This window comes from Corythoichthys intestinalis, chromosome 22, assembly GCF_030265065.1.
Source record: "Corythoichthys intestinalis isolate RoL2023-P3 chromosome 22, ASM3026506v1, whole genome shotgun sequence".
Lineage (NCBI taxonomy): Eukaryota > Metazoa > Chordata > Actinopteri > Syngnathiformes > Syngnathidae > Corythoichthys > Corythoichthys intestinalis.
The window spans coordinates 27,888,994-27,906,706 of record NC_080416.1 but is presented as its reverse complement, the minus strand read 5'-3'; the positions used below and the strand labels follow the sequence as shown (position 1 = coordinate 27,906,706).

General features: G+C 41.8%; 1 protein-coding gene across 3 annotated transcripts in view; it reads left to right on the top strand.

The window, feature by feature from the left end:
- The window catches only part of LOC130910578 (cilia- and flagella-associated protein 69-like), a 42,749-nt gene that overhangs the window by 22,185 nt on the left and 2,851 nt on the right, over window positions 1-17,713 (top strand). For all 3 annotated transcript variants that reach the window (XM_057828004.1, XM_057828003.1, XM_057828002.1), the window contains 9 exons: window positions 6,512-6,627; window positions 6,692-6,810; window positions 6,936-7,017; window positions 7,095-7,287; window positions 7,348-7,485; window positions 10,598-10,674; window positions 15,688-15,885; window positions 16,001-16,087; window positions 16,154-16,237. In XM_057828004.1, coding sequence (XP_057683987.1) covers window positions 6,512-6,627; window positions 6,692-6,810; window positions 6,936-7,017; window positions 7,095-7,287; window positions 7,348-7,485; window positions 10,598-10,674; window positions 15,688-15,885; window positions 16,001-16,087; window positions 16,154-16,237 — 1,094 coding nt within the window. The remainder of the gene's footprint in view (window positions 1-6,511; window positions 6,628-6,691; window positions 6,811-6,935; window positions 7,018-7,094; window positions 7,288-7,347; window positions 7,486-10,597; window positions 10,675-15,687; window positions 15,886-16,000; window positions 16,088-16,153; window positions 16,238-17,713) is intronic.

The following is a 17,713-nucleotide window of genomic DNA, read 5'->3' as shown; positions in this document are numbered from 1 at the left end:
AAAAAACTAGATAAATATAGCGATCGCTTCCACACACATCCAAGCGGTCCATTTCAAGCATAAAATACCGCATGTATTATTAAATAAACATGCTTTTTTTGTGTCACAGGCACTTTAAACTGTCTGTGCTTGATGGTAGGAACAAAAACAAGGACCCACAGCAGCCCTTAAGGACCGGCTTGGACATCTCTAGTTTAAGGGATTTGTGTTTTTGGGTTTAGTGCTAGAGGTTATTGTTAAGGAGGTGTACAGGTTTGTAGTCTGTTTAAAACCTCTCAAAGCCTGGTGGTGCATGAACATTACATTTTAGATACGATAACAACCAGTGTTGTTAATCTTACTGAAAAAAAGTAATTAATTATAGTTACAAATTACTTCTCCCAAAAAGTAATTGCGTTAGTAACTCAATTACTTGAATGTAAGAGTAATTAGTTACTTGGCAAAGTAATTGGTGATAATTACTTTTTTTTTTTTCCCTCAAAAAAAACAACAAAACAAAAAAAACATTGGCCACACTATGTGAAGTTTTTTGTGAAGGTTTTTGGTACAATTGGCCCGAGCCCAATTCTTTACCCTAATTTACCCTTTACCCTGAATCAACTGTTAAAAGTTGTTAAAATTGCTCCCATTATTGCATTTGTTCCCTTCTCTCTACTTTCGACATATGAAAGTTTTAAAACTGTTTCATCATTTAAAGATAGATTCAAGTCAAGATTTTGCCGATTTAGAAGTATTTTAGATAAAAAGTTACTTATGTTCGCTAGGAAGGTTCTCTACAACAGAGCCGTCCTAAAAAGTCTACTGCTTTAAGATGGCGGCTGTCTACTAACGCATTTAGTGCCATGCAGTGTTGTTAATTTTACTTTAAAAAAGTAATTAATTACAGTTACAAATTACTTCTCCCAAAAAGTAATTGCTTTAGTAACTCAGTTACCTGAATGTAAGAGTAATTAGTTACTTGGCAAAGTAACTAGTGATATTTTTTTTTTTCTCCCAAAAAAAAAAAAAAAAAAAAAAAACAGGTCACACAATGTGAAGCTTAAAGGGCTTGGGGGACAATTGGCCCAAGCCCAATTCTTTACCCTCCACTTAACTAGACACAAGGGTATTGCGATAACTAGCTAGTAACCTTTGCTATGTGTGGAAGTCATTTAAAGTTGTGAATCAATAGTTAAAGTTGTTAAAATTTCTCCCGTTATTGCATTAGTTCCCTTCTGTCTACTTTAAACATGTGTAAGTTTTAAAATTGTTTCATCATTTAAAGATAGATTTAAGTTAAGATTTTGCCGATTTAGGAGCATTTTAGATAAAAAAAAAATTACTTAGGTTCGCTAGGAAGGATCTCTACATCAGGGCCTTCCTGAGAGGTCTACTGCTTTAAGATGGCGGCTGTTTACAAACGCATGTAGTCCTTAAAACATGTTGGCAATGCAGCAGTGTCTGTAACAGTAGCTAATTCTGCTTATCTGGCCACATACTGTATGTTCGTAATAACAGCTGTGGCTTTAAGAAGCTATGGTTAATAGAGTTACAATAAATTGGTTTAGGGAGTCAAAGTTAGGTTCTATTGGGACTGTGGTTATGTGGTATAGTCAGTATAATTGGGTATTAGGATTACAATTATGATTTTGATGATTGGGTTTAGCATGGTACCCGCGGGGTATTAAAAGTATTAAATTAGCTATTGTAAGTCTGGAATTTTTTTCACCGTGGTCTTGATTTTCAAGATTCAAAATTTGTTTTGTTGTGTGTTTTTTTTTTTTTTTTTTTAATCCATATCGACAATGACACATAGAATTTTTACGATGCACTGCACTACAAATCGAAATGCAACTCGTGCGTGCCAGACCACGACAACCGGCAAATACGGAGAATCCACCCACCTCTGCATCGGGAATGCGTCCGTTTGTCGGTGGAACGAAAACCCTGCAGGCAGAGGTATTGTGGATTCTGAACACCAAAACAGACCACCATTCATATACTTCAAATGAGTCCATAGGTGATCTGTTTCGGATATTCCGTCATTTTTGGTCGGCATCGGCTGTCACAATGTTGGTCATATTGCGTTTTGTTCCAGAGGGAGCGTTCCCGATGTCGTAACTGTCTTTTGTAACGAATTTTGAGTTGGCAGAAAAAAACGCACATTTTCTTAATGTTTAAATAGTCTACAGATTTTTATGATCATTATAAATGCATTTACACAATAAAATAACGCTGGAAAAGTTTGTCAAACATAATGTTGGTCAAATCGTGTTTTTTTTTCCGGACTTCGTAACTGCAGCCAATTCAAGCTCATCAAGACTTTAAGATAGAGGTAAAATCGGGCCTAAAAAATCCAGCCCGACCCGAACTGGTCCGCGGGTATTAAAGCCTGACCCGCGTTTTGTGTAATAACATTTGTGACGATGTCTGCATAAAAGGCTGTCTTTTGTAACGAATTCTCAGTTGGCAGAAAAAAAAAACGCATTTTCTTAATGTTTAAATAGACTACATATTTTTATGATCATTATATAAATGTATTTACACAACGAAATAACGCTGGAAAAGTTTGTTAAATATAAATAAGCAGAAGCGGTTTGGCGGACTTGCAGAGGAGAAGATTAAAAAGGGCGTATAGGCACGCTCTGGCTCTGCAATGACCATACAGCGCCTTCTTTTTTTTAATCCAAATTATTTATTTTATAACAAGTATTCCTTAGTTTATCATTCATACATCGTTAATATATAGTTATTTCAAAAAGTTAGCGAGAAAGAACCCTGGCCCGGCCCGACGTAATAATTGGCATTTTAATTTTGGTCATGTTTTCAGTTTAATTTAGCTGTTTCCAGCTTGCTATGTTTATAATTCCAATGTTTGTTTACCGCTTTTCCTCTTACTGCGAAGAGGGAGGAAGTTACATCGGCTGCCGCAATGATATTTAAGTCATCAAACATCTGCTGTGACCCGGGAATTTAACGCCTGCTTTCACGCACACTGCTTCCCATGTCAGTCGACGGGGGAAATTGTTTTCACACACAACTGCTGCACGGTTAAGTCCCGCGATATTCCTGTTGTTTTGGAGTATGTGATAGGGGCTCAAGTTACATCCAGATACTTTAGGTTGCAGTTTATGGTTCATGCGAAGGCAGTGGACCTGCTTAAACATTTCGGTTTGCCTTTCGAATGAATGTGAATTTTGCCGTTTTAACTCAAGAGTTAGCTAAAGTTGTGGTCAAAAGTTGACATACACTTGTGAAGAACATAATGTCATGGCGCTCTTGAGTTTCCAGTTATTTCTACAACTCTGATTTTTCTCCGATAGAGTGATTGGAACAGATACTTTTATGGGTTAACAGAAAAAGTGATCAAATCTGCTGGGTCAAAAATATACATACAGCAACACGAATTAGCAATTTTGGTGACTTAGAAAGTTGTGTCAGTGAAATGAGCTTCATAGCATGGCCTCTTAACTTCTTGTGAGTGATTATGAGTGACTACAGCTGGTGACTTCTCTGAGGCAATTGAAATAGGGCTCATTGGATGCAAACGCCCACAAACGCTACAATGGGAAAGTCAAAGGAGCTCAGCATGGATCTGAAAAAGGGAATCATTGACTTGAACAAGTCAGGAAAGTCACTTGGAGCCATTTCAAAGCAGCTGCAGGTCCCAAGAGCAACAGTGCAAACAATTGTTTGTAAGTATAAAGTGCATGGCACTGTTTTGTCACTGCTACAATCAGGAAGAAAACGCAAGCTATCACCTGCTGCTGAGAGAAAATTGGTCAGGAGGGTGAAGATTCAACCGAGAATCACCAAAAAGCAGATCTGCCAAGAATTAGAAGCTGCTGGAACACAGGTGTAAGTGTCCACAGTCAAGCGTGTTTTGCATCTCCATGGACTGAGAGGCTGCCGTGCAAGAAGGAAGCCCTTGCTCCAAAAGCGGCACCTTAAGGCTCGACTGAAGTTTGCTGCTGATCACATGGACAAAGATAAGACCTTCTGGAGGAAAGTTCTGTGGTCAGACGAAACAAAAATCGAGCTGTTTGGCCACAATGCCCAGCAATATGTTTGAAGGAGAAAAGGTGAGGCCTTTAACCCCAAGTACAACATGCCTACCGTCAAGCACGGTGGTGGTAGTATTATGCTGTGTGGCTGTTTTGCCGCCAATTGAACTGGTGCTTTACAGAGAGTAAATGGGATAATGAAGAAGGAGGATTACCTTCAAATTCTTCAAGATAACCTAACGTCATCAGCCCGAAGATTGAGTCTTGGGCGCAGCTGGGTGTTCCAATAGGACAATGACCCCAAAACACACATCAAAAGTGGTAATGGAATGGCTAAATCAGGCTAAAATTAAGGTTTTCGAATGGCCTTCCCAAAGTCCTGACTTAAACCCCATTGAGAACTTGTGGACAATGCTGAAGAAACAAGTCCATGTCAGAAAGCCATCAAATTCAACTGAACTGCACCAATTCTGTCAAGAGGAGTGGTCAAAGATTCAACCAGAAGCTTGCCAGAAGCTTGTGGATGGCTACCAAAAGCGCCTAATTGAAGTGAAATTGGCCAAGGGATATGTTACCAAATATTAGCGCTGCTGTATGTATATTTTTGACCCAGCAGATTTGATCACTTTTTTCTGTTCACCCATAATAAAGTCATAAAAGAACCAAACTTCATGAATGTTTTTTGTGACAAATAAGTATCTGTTCCAATCACTCTATCAGAGAAAAATCAGAGTTGTAGAAATAACTGGAAACTCAAGAGAGCCATGACATTATGTTCTTCACAAGTGTATGTCAACTTTTGACCACAACTGTATGTTCACTGGGGTCTTGGCAGGTGCACTAACGGCTAGCCTGTTTCAGAAGATGGCTGGTCTGAGTCCTGTCCTCCTCCTCTTTTTGTCCATAATTATTGTGTGCGTGTGTGTGTTTAAAAAAATTCTGACTCTTTATGTTACTTTAAATGTGTTTTAATTGTATCTTCAATATATGTGCATTCTTTTGTCAAACACACTTAGTAATTGAGGTCAAATTTGATGTTCAGTGCTTTATTTATTTAATATGATTCAATATGATCTAAATTATGGGTGCAAGAAAAGTATTTTCAGTTGAAATGGCATTTAAAAAAGGTCTTAAAAGTCTTTCATTTAGATTGATCAATTCTGGGGGGACCCTGTTTAGATTTTGGGTTAGCAGATGTCTACGGTTAAACTGATGGTCATGGTTTATGTACATTTAACCCCATGCTTAAAGCAACCTCCAAGTAGGCATGTGCCGGTTACCGGTTTCACGGTTTACCGTGGTGTGAAAACGTCGCGGTTTCAAAACCACTAAAATTTTCCGTCAGACCGTAGGACGGTATTCGCTATTTTTCTTGTGTCAAAAATGCAGCCAGAAGCGGCTTGGCGCAGTAGCGCTCACCCCCTCCCGTTTGTTGCTGTGTGTGAGTGATGCTATCGGCTACACAGCCAGCTAACCCAAAAACAATTACTCCAAACATGAGGCGTACTGTTCTTCAATTTATTGAGCTCTCAAATCGTGGTAAGTTTAATATACAAAATGAATACATTTAAGATGTTGTACAATTAGATTTTTTCACGTGAGTAGCTTCCACAGATTAGCACCATGGAAAAAGTTCGCCAAAAACAAAACACACATTGTCCTTTCAAATTCAATATACAAACAAAGTAAAAGCTTACAAAGATGAATGTTAGCCTAGGCTCAGCTGGGAGAGCAACTTCGTTGAGTGTTACAGCAGCAGAGTGAGAAAACAAGCTTGATTCGCTTGTATGAAGGGGTAAAAAGTGATAGCATCAAAGATCGCTAATTGCGAACAATGATCTTGCCCTAAGCATAAATCCACGTTCGCTGGATCAAGGTGAGGTCTCCCTCCCAATGTGTTTTTTTTTTTTTTTTTTTTTTTTTTTTTTTTTTTTTTAAGAATGAAACCTTTCCACACCAATATTGACATTTTAACTAACTTATACATTTTTACCTAACTTATGAATTCCTTATGTTCTTTTTAACACAAAGGCATAACATCATGTAGACTAGAGTTGACACAGTGGCTGAAAATGGCGAAACTTCACTTAAGCTTTTCCACCCTAAAAAAAAAAGTCATGCAGTATAAATTTTTAAAAATTTTATTCAGAATTGTTTTTACTTTATAGAAATTATTTTGTTCTTGCTGTAATCTTGTGCAACTTGAGCTGTGGTTGTGAGTATAGTCTATAAGTTATATTTATTTTAATTTTATTTCAAATATTTTTTATTGATTATTTATTTTAACAATATATTCATGTTCCAATTTGCAACTATGGTCTGGAAAAAAAATACTGTTCAATGGAAAAAAGTTTTTTAAAATTTTTTTATTTTTATTTTTTTATTTTTTTATAACCCATACATCTCAAAATTTTTGGGAGCTATAATTGCAATACCATGAAACCGCGGTATTTTTGCTCACGGTTATCGTACCGTCAAAATCTCATACCGGCACATGCCTACCTCCAAGTAATGCCACGTCTTCTCAGGGCTTTTAATGGAGATGGAATCAACCCCTGGCGAGGAAGATGCAATTACAGTTGAGATGAAGTCAGACATGCAGATGATCCTTTCAGCTCTGTGTGAAGGCGATATGCACAAAAAGGTAGTAGAGAGACGTTAGAACTCCGAAAATATGATAATTCAGACCCACTGCATTCGCATCGCAGGAATTATTTGGATCTGAGGGGGTGGAGATGACCGTCCACTTCCTGAGAAGAGGAGCAGGAATGTTCTACAGCGGTCTAGGACACAATAAGCTCCTCCTCTCAACCTTAGTGTGCCTGCGGTCAGTGGAGCTAATGTTTTTTACTCTGTTGCTAATTGTGACTAAAGGTTAGATTTTCAGAACTGGACAGGGGCAAGGGTTGTTCTGAACTGAAAATAAATTAAATGGAAATGTTGATTGGTCAGCACCTGCATCGTGGGATGCTATACCACAGAGGATTGCTTCTTAGCTGAAGATGGTGTGCTGGTTCTCCTGGACCTACTCAATGTAAGTTAGTTAGTAAGGGTGCATCTTTGATGGAGAAATTCTCAAGCCTTTTGAGTTCTGGGATTTTTTTCTTTCAGTCGAGTCCCAGGAATGTGCATGGCGTGGTCCTGGCCACACTGCTCGAGCTGTGCGACAACCAGAACACAGTTCCTCACATCCTGAGCTGGAGTGACAGCGATGGGCTGATGGCCCCGAGTCTCCTGCTGCGATTGTGGAGGCAGGAGGAAGAGAATCTGGGAATCAAGAGAAATGAACATGGCGGGATCTTAGGTTTGTTCAGGTTGACAGTTCTGAGGGACGAAAACATGCTAAATTTGTTTCTTTCCTAAGACCCCAAGCAGCCCATACTGGCTCACCGGAAAGTGGACGACAAACAGCTGATGTCGAATTTGGACACTGTGAGCGCCACTGTGCTGGAGATGCAAGAGAACCTGCTGGCCAAGATTTACTTGACCTTGTGCAGAATTGGTAAAACAGTCAACTCTAGCATTGAAATTTAGTGTAACCTTGAATGGGGCATATAGTCAAGCACACAAATACAAAATGAAAACCCCAGAAAATTTCAGCTCCTGAAACCACACATTAGACTACACCCTATTAAGTCACATATTCTCACACAATTGGACACGAGGCACCGGGACTCGGACTTCAGTCGCAAATTGGATGACTCGCAACTCAACTCTGACGTAAAGAAAAAAAACGAAGACTCGTACTTGACTCGCTTGAGCTGGGAGGGACTGAGACTCTACTCGACTTCTGAGGCAATACCAAAGACTCGACTTGACCTGACTTGTGGGACAATGACTCGAGACTCGACAAGCTGATTCGAAAACCTTTGATAGTACCTTGCATCTCTGGTTTTTGCATGTAATTGGGTGCTGTTGGTTTCAGCGAGCCGTGATCGCCAGCTTTCACTGAAGCAATTCGCAGCTGAGTGTGAAGCGTTTGGGATGATATCAGCACCTTCAAATCCGAGACCATGATCCTCAGTTGGAAAAGGGTGGCATGCCCTCTCTGGGTCGGGGATGAGATCCTGCCCCAAGTGGAGGAGTTCAAGTATCTTGGGGTCTTGTTCACGAGAGCGGGCAGGAGGGAGCGGGAGATCAACAGGCGGATTGGTGCAGTGTGTGCAGTGATGTGGACGGTCCATTATGGTGAAGAAGGAGCTGAGACAAAAGACGAAGCTCTTGATTTCCTAGTCGATCTGTGTTTCTACCTTCACCTATGGTCACCTGTGTGTCGTGACCGGAAGAACAAAATCCCGGTTACAAGCAGCCAAAATGAGTTTCCTCCGCAGGGTGTTCGTACTCTCTCTTAGAGATAGGGTGAGAAGCTCGGTCCGGGAGGGACTCAGGGTCGTGCTGCTACTCCTGCCGTTGACAGAAGCCAGCTGAGGTGGTTCGGGCATCTGGTTCGGATGTCTCCTTGACGCCTCCCTGGAGAGGTGTTCCGGGCATGTCCAACTGGAGCCCGCTGGCAGGGGTATCTGGTTCGGATGTCTCCTTGATGTCTCCCTGGAGAGTTGTTCCGGCATGTCCCACTGGCGGGAGGCCCCAGGGATGACCCAGGACACGCTGGAGAAACTATGTCTCTCAGCTGGCCTGGGAATGCTTTGGGATCCCGTCGGAGGAGCTCTTTTAAGTGGCTGGGGAGAGCGAAGTCTGCACTTCCCTGCTAAAGCTGCTGCCCTGCGAACTGACCCCGGATTAAGCGGTACATGATGGCTGGATGGATGAAATGTTGATTGGCGATCTCGCGTCGCTCCGCGGCTGCTCCTCGGTGTTCTTCTGCTTCCCCCTTCCCCTTTCTTCTCTGTCTGGGTATCCGCCCTCCGCTCGGCTGGATCTCGCCTGCTCCGGCGGGGGACCCTGCTCTGCCCTGGGCTTGGTGGGCTGCTGGGGGTCCCGAGGCGTGCTGTGCCGGTTGGGGGGGCTGCGGTTGTGGCTCGTGGACCGGGTGGGCGGATGGGGGCGGGGGCAGGCGTGGGGTTGGTGGTGCGTCCCCTCTTCCCATCCGCGAGGGCCGGTTGATGGGAGCGCGGGTGGCCCGGGGGACCACCCTGGATCCCAGGGGGGAGACGATGGCTCCTTTGCTGGGCTGCGGGAGGAGGGGTGCCATGCGCAGCGCCTCCGGGCCTGCCCACCCTCCCTCCCCGGGCTGGCTGGCTGGGGGTCGTGGCTCTGGGTTGGCGCCTGTGGCTGTTGCGTGTTTAGCGGGGCTCGCGTGCGGCTGGATGTGATTAGGCGCGCTCGGGTGGGGGGTCCCGGTGCCGGGACTGGCGGTGGGGCGGCGTAGGGCCGGTTGCCAACGGGCTTACACTTACAAAGGATTCACACAATTACTGGGTTTTAGATCACAGGGCTGATTTGTGTACATTCTACCCCTCCCAATCACTTAGCTTATTGATTTCCCCACCCCCTTCCCCTTCTTTCCTGGGTCAACAGGCCCCCCACACGGTGTCAACCGGAAATACATCTAGCTGACGATATCACCAACATATTAATAGTTAGTGTAGGCGTTCAATGTATTTCTTGTGTTTCTTTTCTTCTGTCCCCCCATAACCCATTCCTGTTCGCTGTTTTGTCAAAATAAACGAGATATGTTGTATGATCACATTGGGAATAAGTCATATTCTGAATGTGAAACATTAAAACTTTTCAGTCCAACTGGACACTTAGATTTCCATTCTCCGTGTGAGGGCAAAGTTGGCGAAGTCGATGTGGACCAAAGTGCGACCATGAAACGGAAGTGGAGTGAAGGGTTTTTATTGAACAATGGCTATGGGTGTGGCTGCGGCTGTGGCTCAGGCTGTGGTTCAGGCTGTGGCTTCGAGGGCTTGATGGGTGGGTTTCCTGATGGCAAAAAAACAAGATTACCCAAGAGTTTGTTAAACAATTGTCAAATACTACCGGAGTAGTTGGCCGATGTACCACTGGTGACCTGCTTGCTGCCCAGGCCGCTCCTTATGAGCAGTGTAGATCGCTGATGAGCTGCAGGTGCACTCCCAGGTGAGCCAGGTTAGAACTGACATCTTACATCAAAACGGGAAGTGTGATAACAGTAAAAGCCAGCAGAGGGGAGTGTGGGGATGGACCACCACGCTCCGTGTCAAACAGCTGAACAGGACAGGTTTTAATAAAAAAGGAATGTGTATTGGTGTCATGCATTGTGTTTGGTTGTGTTAAGTTTCCCACCTGCCAGGGAACAGCTTGGTTACCTTGGCCACTCTCGCCACGCCCTCATGGAACACCATGGCATTCAAAAATCAATAAAATACCCTGCAGACTTTACTCCAAAATTTGTTTTTTTAGACATTGACTTACATTGACAGTAAGGTATCCCTATAAAATAAACCTGAGTGCATTTTGGGTGGGCTGGGGAACAATGGTGAAGGCCTTGACTAACCTGTGACTTGACTTGTCTCAACTAAACAACCTTTTGACTTGACACGACCATTTTTTTTCTGCATGGGCTTTCATTATGTGTTTATGCTTTACATCAACCAAAGTTAGTTTGGATAGGCTCCAGCTTTCCCGCAAACTTAACTGCCCACTATGAAATAATCCTTGCTCTTTTGTAGGTTTTGAGGATCTTCCAGGATTGTCCATAAAAGACAGAGTGACCTTGAGTATCATCAAAAGGTACCTTGATTTCAAGGTAAGAACAAAACATCTGTTGTAGTAATGTTAGAACTGCCCTAAAATCAACAGGAAGTGTCCTACAAATCCACAGGAGTTAACTGATAGCATGAAAGCATTCACATGCAATTTCTCCAGAAATTGGTTTACATTATTATAAACATTAGCTCTGAAATTTGAATGGAATTATTCCTCCAGTAAATTACTTTCCCCTTTTCTCCCAAATGTGGAAAACCAATGTCTCATTGTACTACTCAATAGTGTCTCCTGGAAATGTAGAAAATTATCAGCCCCTGAAACCAGGCTACTGGAACATACGAAATTACAGTGAGGAAAATAAATATTTGGACACCCTGTGATTTTGCAAGTTCTCCAACCTAGAAATGATGGGCGGGTTTGAAGTTTTCATGGCAGGTGCTTGTCCACCGTGAGAGAAAATCTAGAAAAAAGTCCAGATATCACAGTGTATGATTTTTAACAATTTATTTGTATTAAGGGTGTAACGGTACATGTACAGTGGGGAGAACAAGTATTTGATACGCTGCCAATGGAAAAACCCATTGGCAGTGTATCAAATACTTGTTCTCCCCACTGTATCTGTATTGAACCATTTCGGTACGTGGTGCTCGGTTCGGAACGGAGGAGTACCGAACGAGTTTCTGACGTAATGTAACCCTTACTTTTCGAGGCTGTGAGTCGATCGGGTTACAGTTTCTTTGTGTAGATTATATTTACTCCGTCTTCTCTACTATAATGAGGACCAACACCGTAGGACAGTATAACCCAGAAACGTCAACGGCGCAACAACATGGCCGCCGCGAGAACGCAGTGAAACGCGGGCGTTAAAGTCAATCAGCCAATGCACACCAGTCGCAGTGCGGCCACGTGTTGAGACGCGTCCCACAAGCGGCTCAACACGACGCACGCGAAAAGAACGGCAGAATTTATTATTTGACGCGAGACGCGACCCTCCTGCGTCAATACTACTACCCGTAGCTAGGATCGGGCAGACCGGAAGCCACTCGTGTAAAAGTACGGTGGATCCGGTCGATTTTCAAACTAATATGCAATCGTAACCCACTTTTTGAGTCCATCAGATCTCTTTGAGTGGCAGGTCGGGGCACAGTTGACTTGTCTTTGTTGATTTACTGCTATCTTCTCTGCTATAACAATAACCAACACGGCCCCGTGTTCAATACAAAACCCTCCTACCACAACAAAATAAGTAGAAACTAATATTCACATAGGAACTAAAGTTATACAACATAAAATATACAATATAAATGATTACTACATCACATTTGTAAAATATAAACACATAATAAAATAAATAATAGCCCATTTAAATATAATAAATTGAAATGAGCTAAAACACCTGTTAATTAAATAATAAGAATAATACACACATCCTGCTTACACAATTACATTTATTAATTTCTGTGTGGCGCTTTAACTTGAGAAAATCCACCAATAAAGCTTTTGAAAACCCCTCATATGAAAAAAATGACTCATTAAGGCATTTCATTTGTAAAATACATGTTAAAGTCTTTGTCATTGGGATTGCTTTTCTCTTTAGCACAGGACTTTTTTCTTCTTTCTTTCAGAAAGAAAGCTGACCATTACGCGGGGTCTGAAAGGCAAATTGTTGTTGGATTATCTTTAAATACCCGCTACTTTTTGAGCAGAACTCTAGCTTTGTATAGGCTAATGTTCCCATTGTTGAAAGCACAAAGGTGTGTAATAAAGAACTAGCACATTTATATTTTGCATTTTGTTTTCTTACTGTACCGAAAATTAACCGAACCGTGACCTCAAAACCTAGGTACGTACCGAACCGAGATTGTTGTGTACGTTACACCCCTAATTTGTATTATACTGCTGCTATTAAGTATTTTTAACACCTGTCAATTTACTTGAATTGTGAGTCTCAAAGACCTGTTAGTCGCCTTTAAAAAGTGCACCTCCACTCCACGTATTCTCCTAAATAAGTGGAGTCGATGTGGACTTTTTAAGTTTAACATTTTGACCTGTTTGAGGCAGTTAGCTGCATATACACCTGTCCACCCCATACACCCCAAAGACACGAGAACAGAATTGTAGATCTCCACAACGCTGGTAAGAGTTAAGGGGCAATTGCCAAGCAGCTTGACGATATAAGATCCACCGTTGGAGCAATTACAAGAAAACGGAAGAAGCTAAACATGACTGTCAAGCCCCTTGGACTGGGGCTCCATGCAAAATCTACCTCGTAGGGTCTCAATGATCCTAAGAATGGTGAGGAATCGCCCAAGAACTACACAGGAGGAGCTGGTCAATGATCTGAAAAGTAGGGCTGGGCGATATGGCCTTAAACATGTATCACGATAAATTGAGCAGATTTATCTCGATAACGATAAATGACGATAAATTCGCCCAAGCGGACTGTTATATAATTTGAAAATCTGAATCAATGCATGAAATACAGATTAACTATTTCTTGTTGATTTATTTACCAGCATTCAATTTGATATACTGTATTTAACAATTGTACATGCAGTCTAGACATTAAGTTTATAAAAATGTATTGTAAGCAATAAGAATTCAAGTATGAACATTTATAACAGCGTGTATGACTTGAACAATGTACATTGTCAAAATCAATATGCCTGTGCAAACATGTCATTGTAACACAAATGACTTGCAGCTTGAACAGTACACTTCAAAAAGACAACTTATTGTTAATGGTGTCATTGTATCACAAATGACTTGCAGCTTGAACAGTACACTTCAAAAAGACAACTTATTGTTAATGGCTGCTGTGACATAATTATTAAATACAAGTGTACACTTTATGGTTTAAGGGTCCCCCCCCAGTGCATTTTTTAATAAATGCACGCACAATAAAATTAGCCGGGGCTATTTCTCGGTCATTATAAGTTTCGCCGTTGGATTGTACTTTATGCTGAATGCTTTACCATCACAAAAGCTATCAGAGGAATCACACACAGACAGATACAAAATAACGCCACATAGTAATTGCTAGATGCAGTCCGTGCCCAATCCACTCATTAAGTTCAGCCGTTTCGACAAGGTTAGAGCCGCTATCCGACTCCATAACGTTCATTTGTAGCGTTAGCCGCTAGCTAGCGTTAGCCTGGCTACCAGTAGAAAGCACTGAAAGCACCATCTCCGGAAATCGTGAGAACAAAGGAGGACAGCGGGTGAAAGCCCGTCTGGATGCCACCAAGAGTCTACTAAATGTCGGTTGAAAGTTTGGTGAACCTCCCTTAAGCCACACTCCATCACGTTTTGCTTGTAGCGTTAGCTGCTAGCGTTAGCTTACCGGGCTTTTGTTTGATTGGCTTCCTGATGATCACGTGACTCACTACGTAAGCACATTCACTGCTTTCTTAAAGGGGAATGAACATAGACGAACAACACAGAATCAAAGCGGGATGAAAAGACTATATTTTCTTGTTTTATTAATTTACCGAATTTACCGACATGGTCAAAATTACGTCGGTCATCGTTAAGAATTTCGGTGACGGTAAATTTTCGGTTTACCGCCCTGCTCTACTGAAAAGTGCTGGGACCCCATTTCTAAGGTTAATGTTGGTAATACACTAAGACGTCATGGTTTAAAGTGGCACGAAAGGTTCCCTTGCTTAACCCAGCACATGTCAGGCCTGTTTTAAGTTTGCTAATGACCATGTGGATGATCCAAGAGAGTCGTGGGAGAAGGTCATATGAGATCAAAATGGAACTTTTTGGTCTTAATTCGACTTATAGTGTTTGGAGGAAGAAGAATGATGAGTACCATCCCAAGAACACCATCCCTACTGTGAAGCATGGGGGTGGTATTACTTTTGGCACACCTTCCATGATGAAAGCCCTTGAGCCCAACTCTGGTGCTCCGGCTGACATTTTTAAGACGCACGTTAAAAATCTCGGAGTGATATTCGATAGCAGGCTTAACTTTGAAAAGCAGATTAGTTCTGTTGTAAGAGCAAGTTTTTTCCAGCTCCGTCTCTTAGCCAAAGTGAAGCCTTTTCTTAGTCGCCACGACCTTGAAAAAGCAATTCACGCTTTTATAAGTTCAAGGCTGGACTACTGCAATGCACTTTATGTTGGCCTACCCAAGTCCTCGATTTCTCGGCTGCAACTTGTTCAAAATGCTGCTGCTCGATTTTTAACAGGTACACCTAGACGTGAGCATATTACCCCCGTGCTATCATCACTCCACTGGCTTCCAGTCCTTTTTAGAATTGATTTCAAACTTTTACTGTTTGTTTTTAATTCTATTTATGGCCAGGCTCCATCATATCTATCGGAAATTTTAACTTTTCGTAACTCTGGCAGAACTCTTCGCTCGACCGGCCAGCTTTTTTTAGATGTTCCGAGGTCAAAACTTAAACAGTGGGGAGACCGATCCTTTGTGGTTGCTGCCCCCAGGCTGTGGAACAGCCTTCCCTCCGAAATCCGCACCACCACGGATGTAGGTCTTTTTAAGTCTCGGCTAAAAACGCACCTTTTTAGACTCGCCTTTTACAAAGATTAGGATAGCCTGGTTTTATTAGCTTAAGGACTTTTTTAAAATGTTTTTCGATTTTATCGGTTTTATTGTTTTACTTGCTGGACTTTTATTGTGATGCGCTCTTTGTTTTACTTTATTTTTTAAATGTCATTGTATAATATTTTCCTGCCTTTTATTTATCTTGAGCCATGTTTTGTTGTAAAGCACTTTGAGGGCCTTTCGGGTTTTTGTAAAGGGCTATATAAATAAATTTGATTGATTGATTGATTGATTGATTGGTAGCATCATGCTTTGGGGGTGTTTTTGTGCTCATGGGACTGGACAACTGCACTGTATTAAGGAGAGGACGAACAACCCATCATTTCTAAGAGGGAGAGCTTGCAAAATTGCAGGATGTTTAAATACTTATTTTTTCTCACTGTAGATGGGCATCATAACAGACCTGTGCTTGAAATTAAGAATGTAGTCAACCATTTTGGTTCAAAGCTGCCAAAACAAGTATTTGATCACTTGACACAGGTGAGTGAGGTGTGGGATGAGATCACCCGTGAGCTGAAACTGGAGGGCATCCGACCCGTCACGCCGGATAAGGAAATTCTGCACACCGCCTGGCTGATGTCGCAGCGCGCTGCCGAAGCGGTGGTGAACGAGCAGGAAGAAATCTTGCGGCAATTCGCCGAGGATGCCGGCAGGGAAGAAACGCTCATGTACAAAGAGGTGAGCGGATAATAATTAGCCTTAGCGTCGAAGGGCTGCGCCACAAAAATTGGGGTTTAAAGAAGAAAAAGGGAATGAATTGAGGAATATACATAGCAAAATTAATGGTTTGCAGATGAAGTCTCATTGGAAACAACGTCAACTACAAGCCAAGTCGTGGAGCAACTTTGTCTCCCGGACGTCCCACTATGATGTCCTTAAGGTGTGTTTTGTCACTCACCAATTCTCCTTAGTTGCACTTTGAAAGTTCTGTTTTCCTCTCTTGCAGAAAATTAAAGAAAAGAGGGAGAAACACGTCGAGGACATTCGGACGCAGCTGACACAGAAGGAGGCTGGGCAGCATCCTGAAGAGGTCTGTACTCAATTGAAGTTTCCAAAATAATGAGAAAGTTCCAATAAGAGTTTCCATTATAAGGATGAAAATTCATTGCCATAAAAATGACAAAAATTCTTTTCTTTGAGCCCCTTAAACGGATCCATGGATAGAAGGGATTGTAGTTCTTAAAAGCTAAATGTTGTTATAAGTTCAAATAATTTGATATTAAAACCCGTCTTGATGTTTTTTTATTTGTGAAATTAGTTTAACGAGTAGGTTGCCATTGTGTTGACGTCGCAGGGCGGCGACGTCACACAGTTGCGCTACCGGGCGGGCTTCCAGAGTGTGACACTAGCAACATAAACATGTCATCTGTTCACCCCCTTTTAATTTGAGCCCGAGAGTAACATTAATGAGCATGACAACACTGTCGATATTTCACACAACAAGCAGCAAAAGCAAAATGAACAGGAAAGATGGGATGAAACGAGACGAAAGTAGGGAAAAAAACGGTGTTCTGCCGAAATGTGCTGCACTGGCGAAACGTCTACAGGAGGCGAATTCGACACCCAAAGTACTACCGTGTTCTTTCAGCTTGTTTTGTTTAGATGTATACGGACAGAACATACTAAAGGGTTTAGGGTTTGGATTTAGAGTTAGGTTTTTATTTTTTAAATTGTATAATTTATTCATATACTTTTTTAAAAAAAATTCTCAATTTATTTTACTCTAACTTTGTCAGGGAGTGCGGGCGGGCAAGGTGGACCCAAGCGCAGGGAAATTGAGGCGAAGCAGATAACGGTGCAAAAATGATTTTATTAAAGCCAACTAAAAACAAAGTACAAAACAAAGGCTGTGGTAATCAAAAGATAGCACTGAGGCAAACAAAACTATCACTAACAAAAGACTGCTTTTCAAAAACTTACACGGAACACGAGGGCTTGGAATAATGCTGACCAGACCATGGACGTGGACATTGGCATTGAAAATGACGCAACAAGGACTGAAAAGAAACTGGGAGCTTACACTATACACTAGCAGACAAAGGGTAACGAGACAATGAGGAACAGATGGGTGACACAGGTAGACGCAGATTGGAGGATACACAAGGAGCGGTACACCAGGTGAAATCAATGGCAATTACAAGGACACACCAGGAGGGAATCAACACAAAACCTAACATACTTTCTTTTGACCCACCGTAATTTTTGGACTATGAGCCACCATTTTTCCCCCCTCATTTTGAATCCTGCGGTTTATAATCCAATGTGGCTTATTTGTTGATTTATTTGAGTAAATAGGTAACAGTTTTTTTGACAGCCGCGTCATAAGACTGTCATAAGATCGTCATAATTATGACATGACACTCATGGGCATTAATGAATGCGTATGACTGTTGTCATTTAGTGTCATTTGGAAAATTTTACCACTAACTCAATTTATGTCTAAATCAGATCTTTTACATTAATTCAGCAGTAAAATCATTTGCCGGATGACATTAAATGACATCTG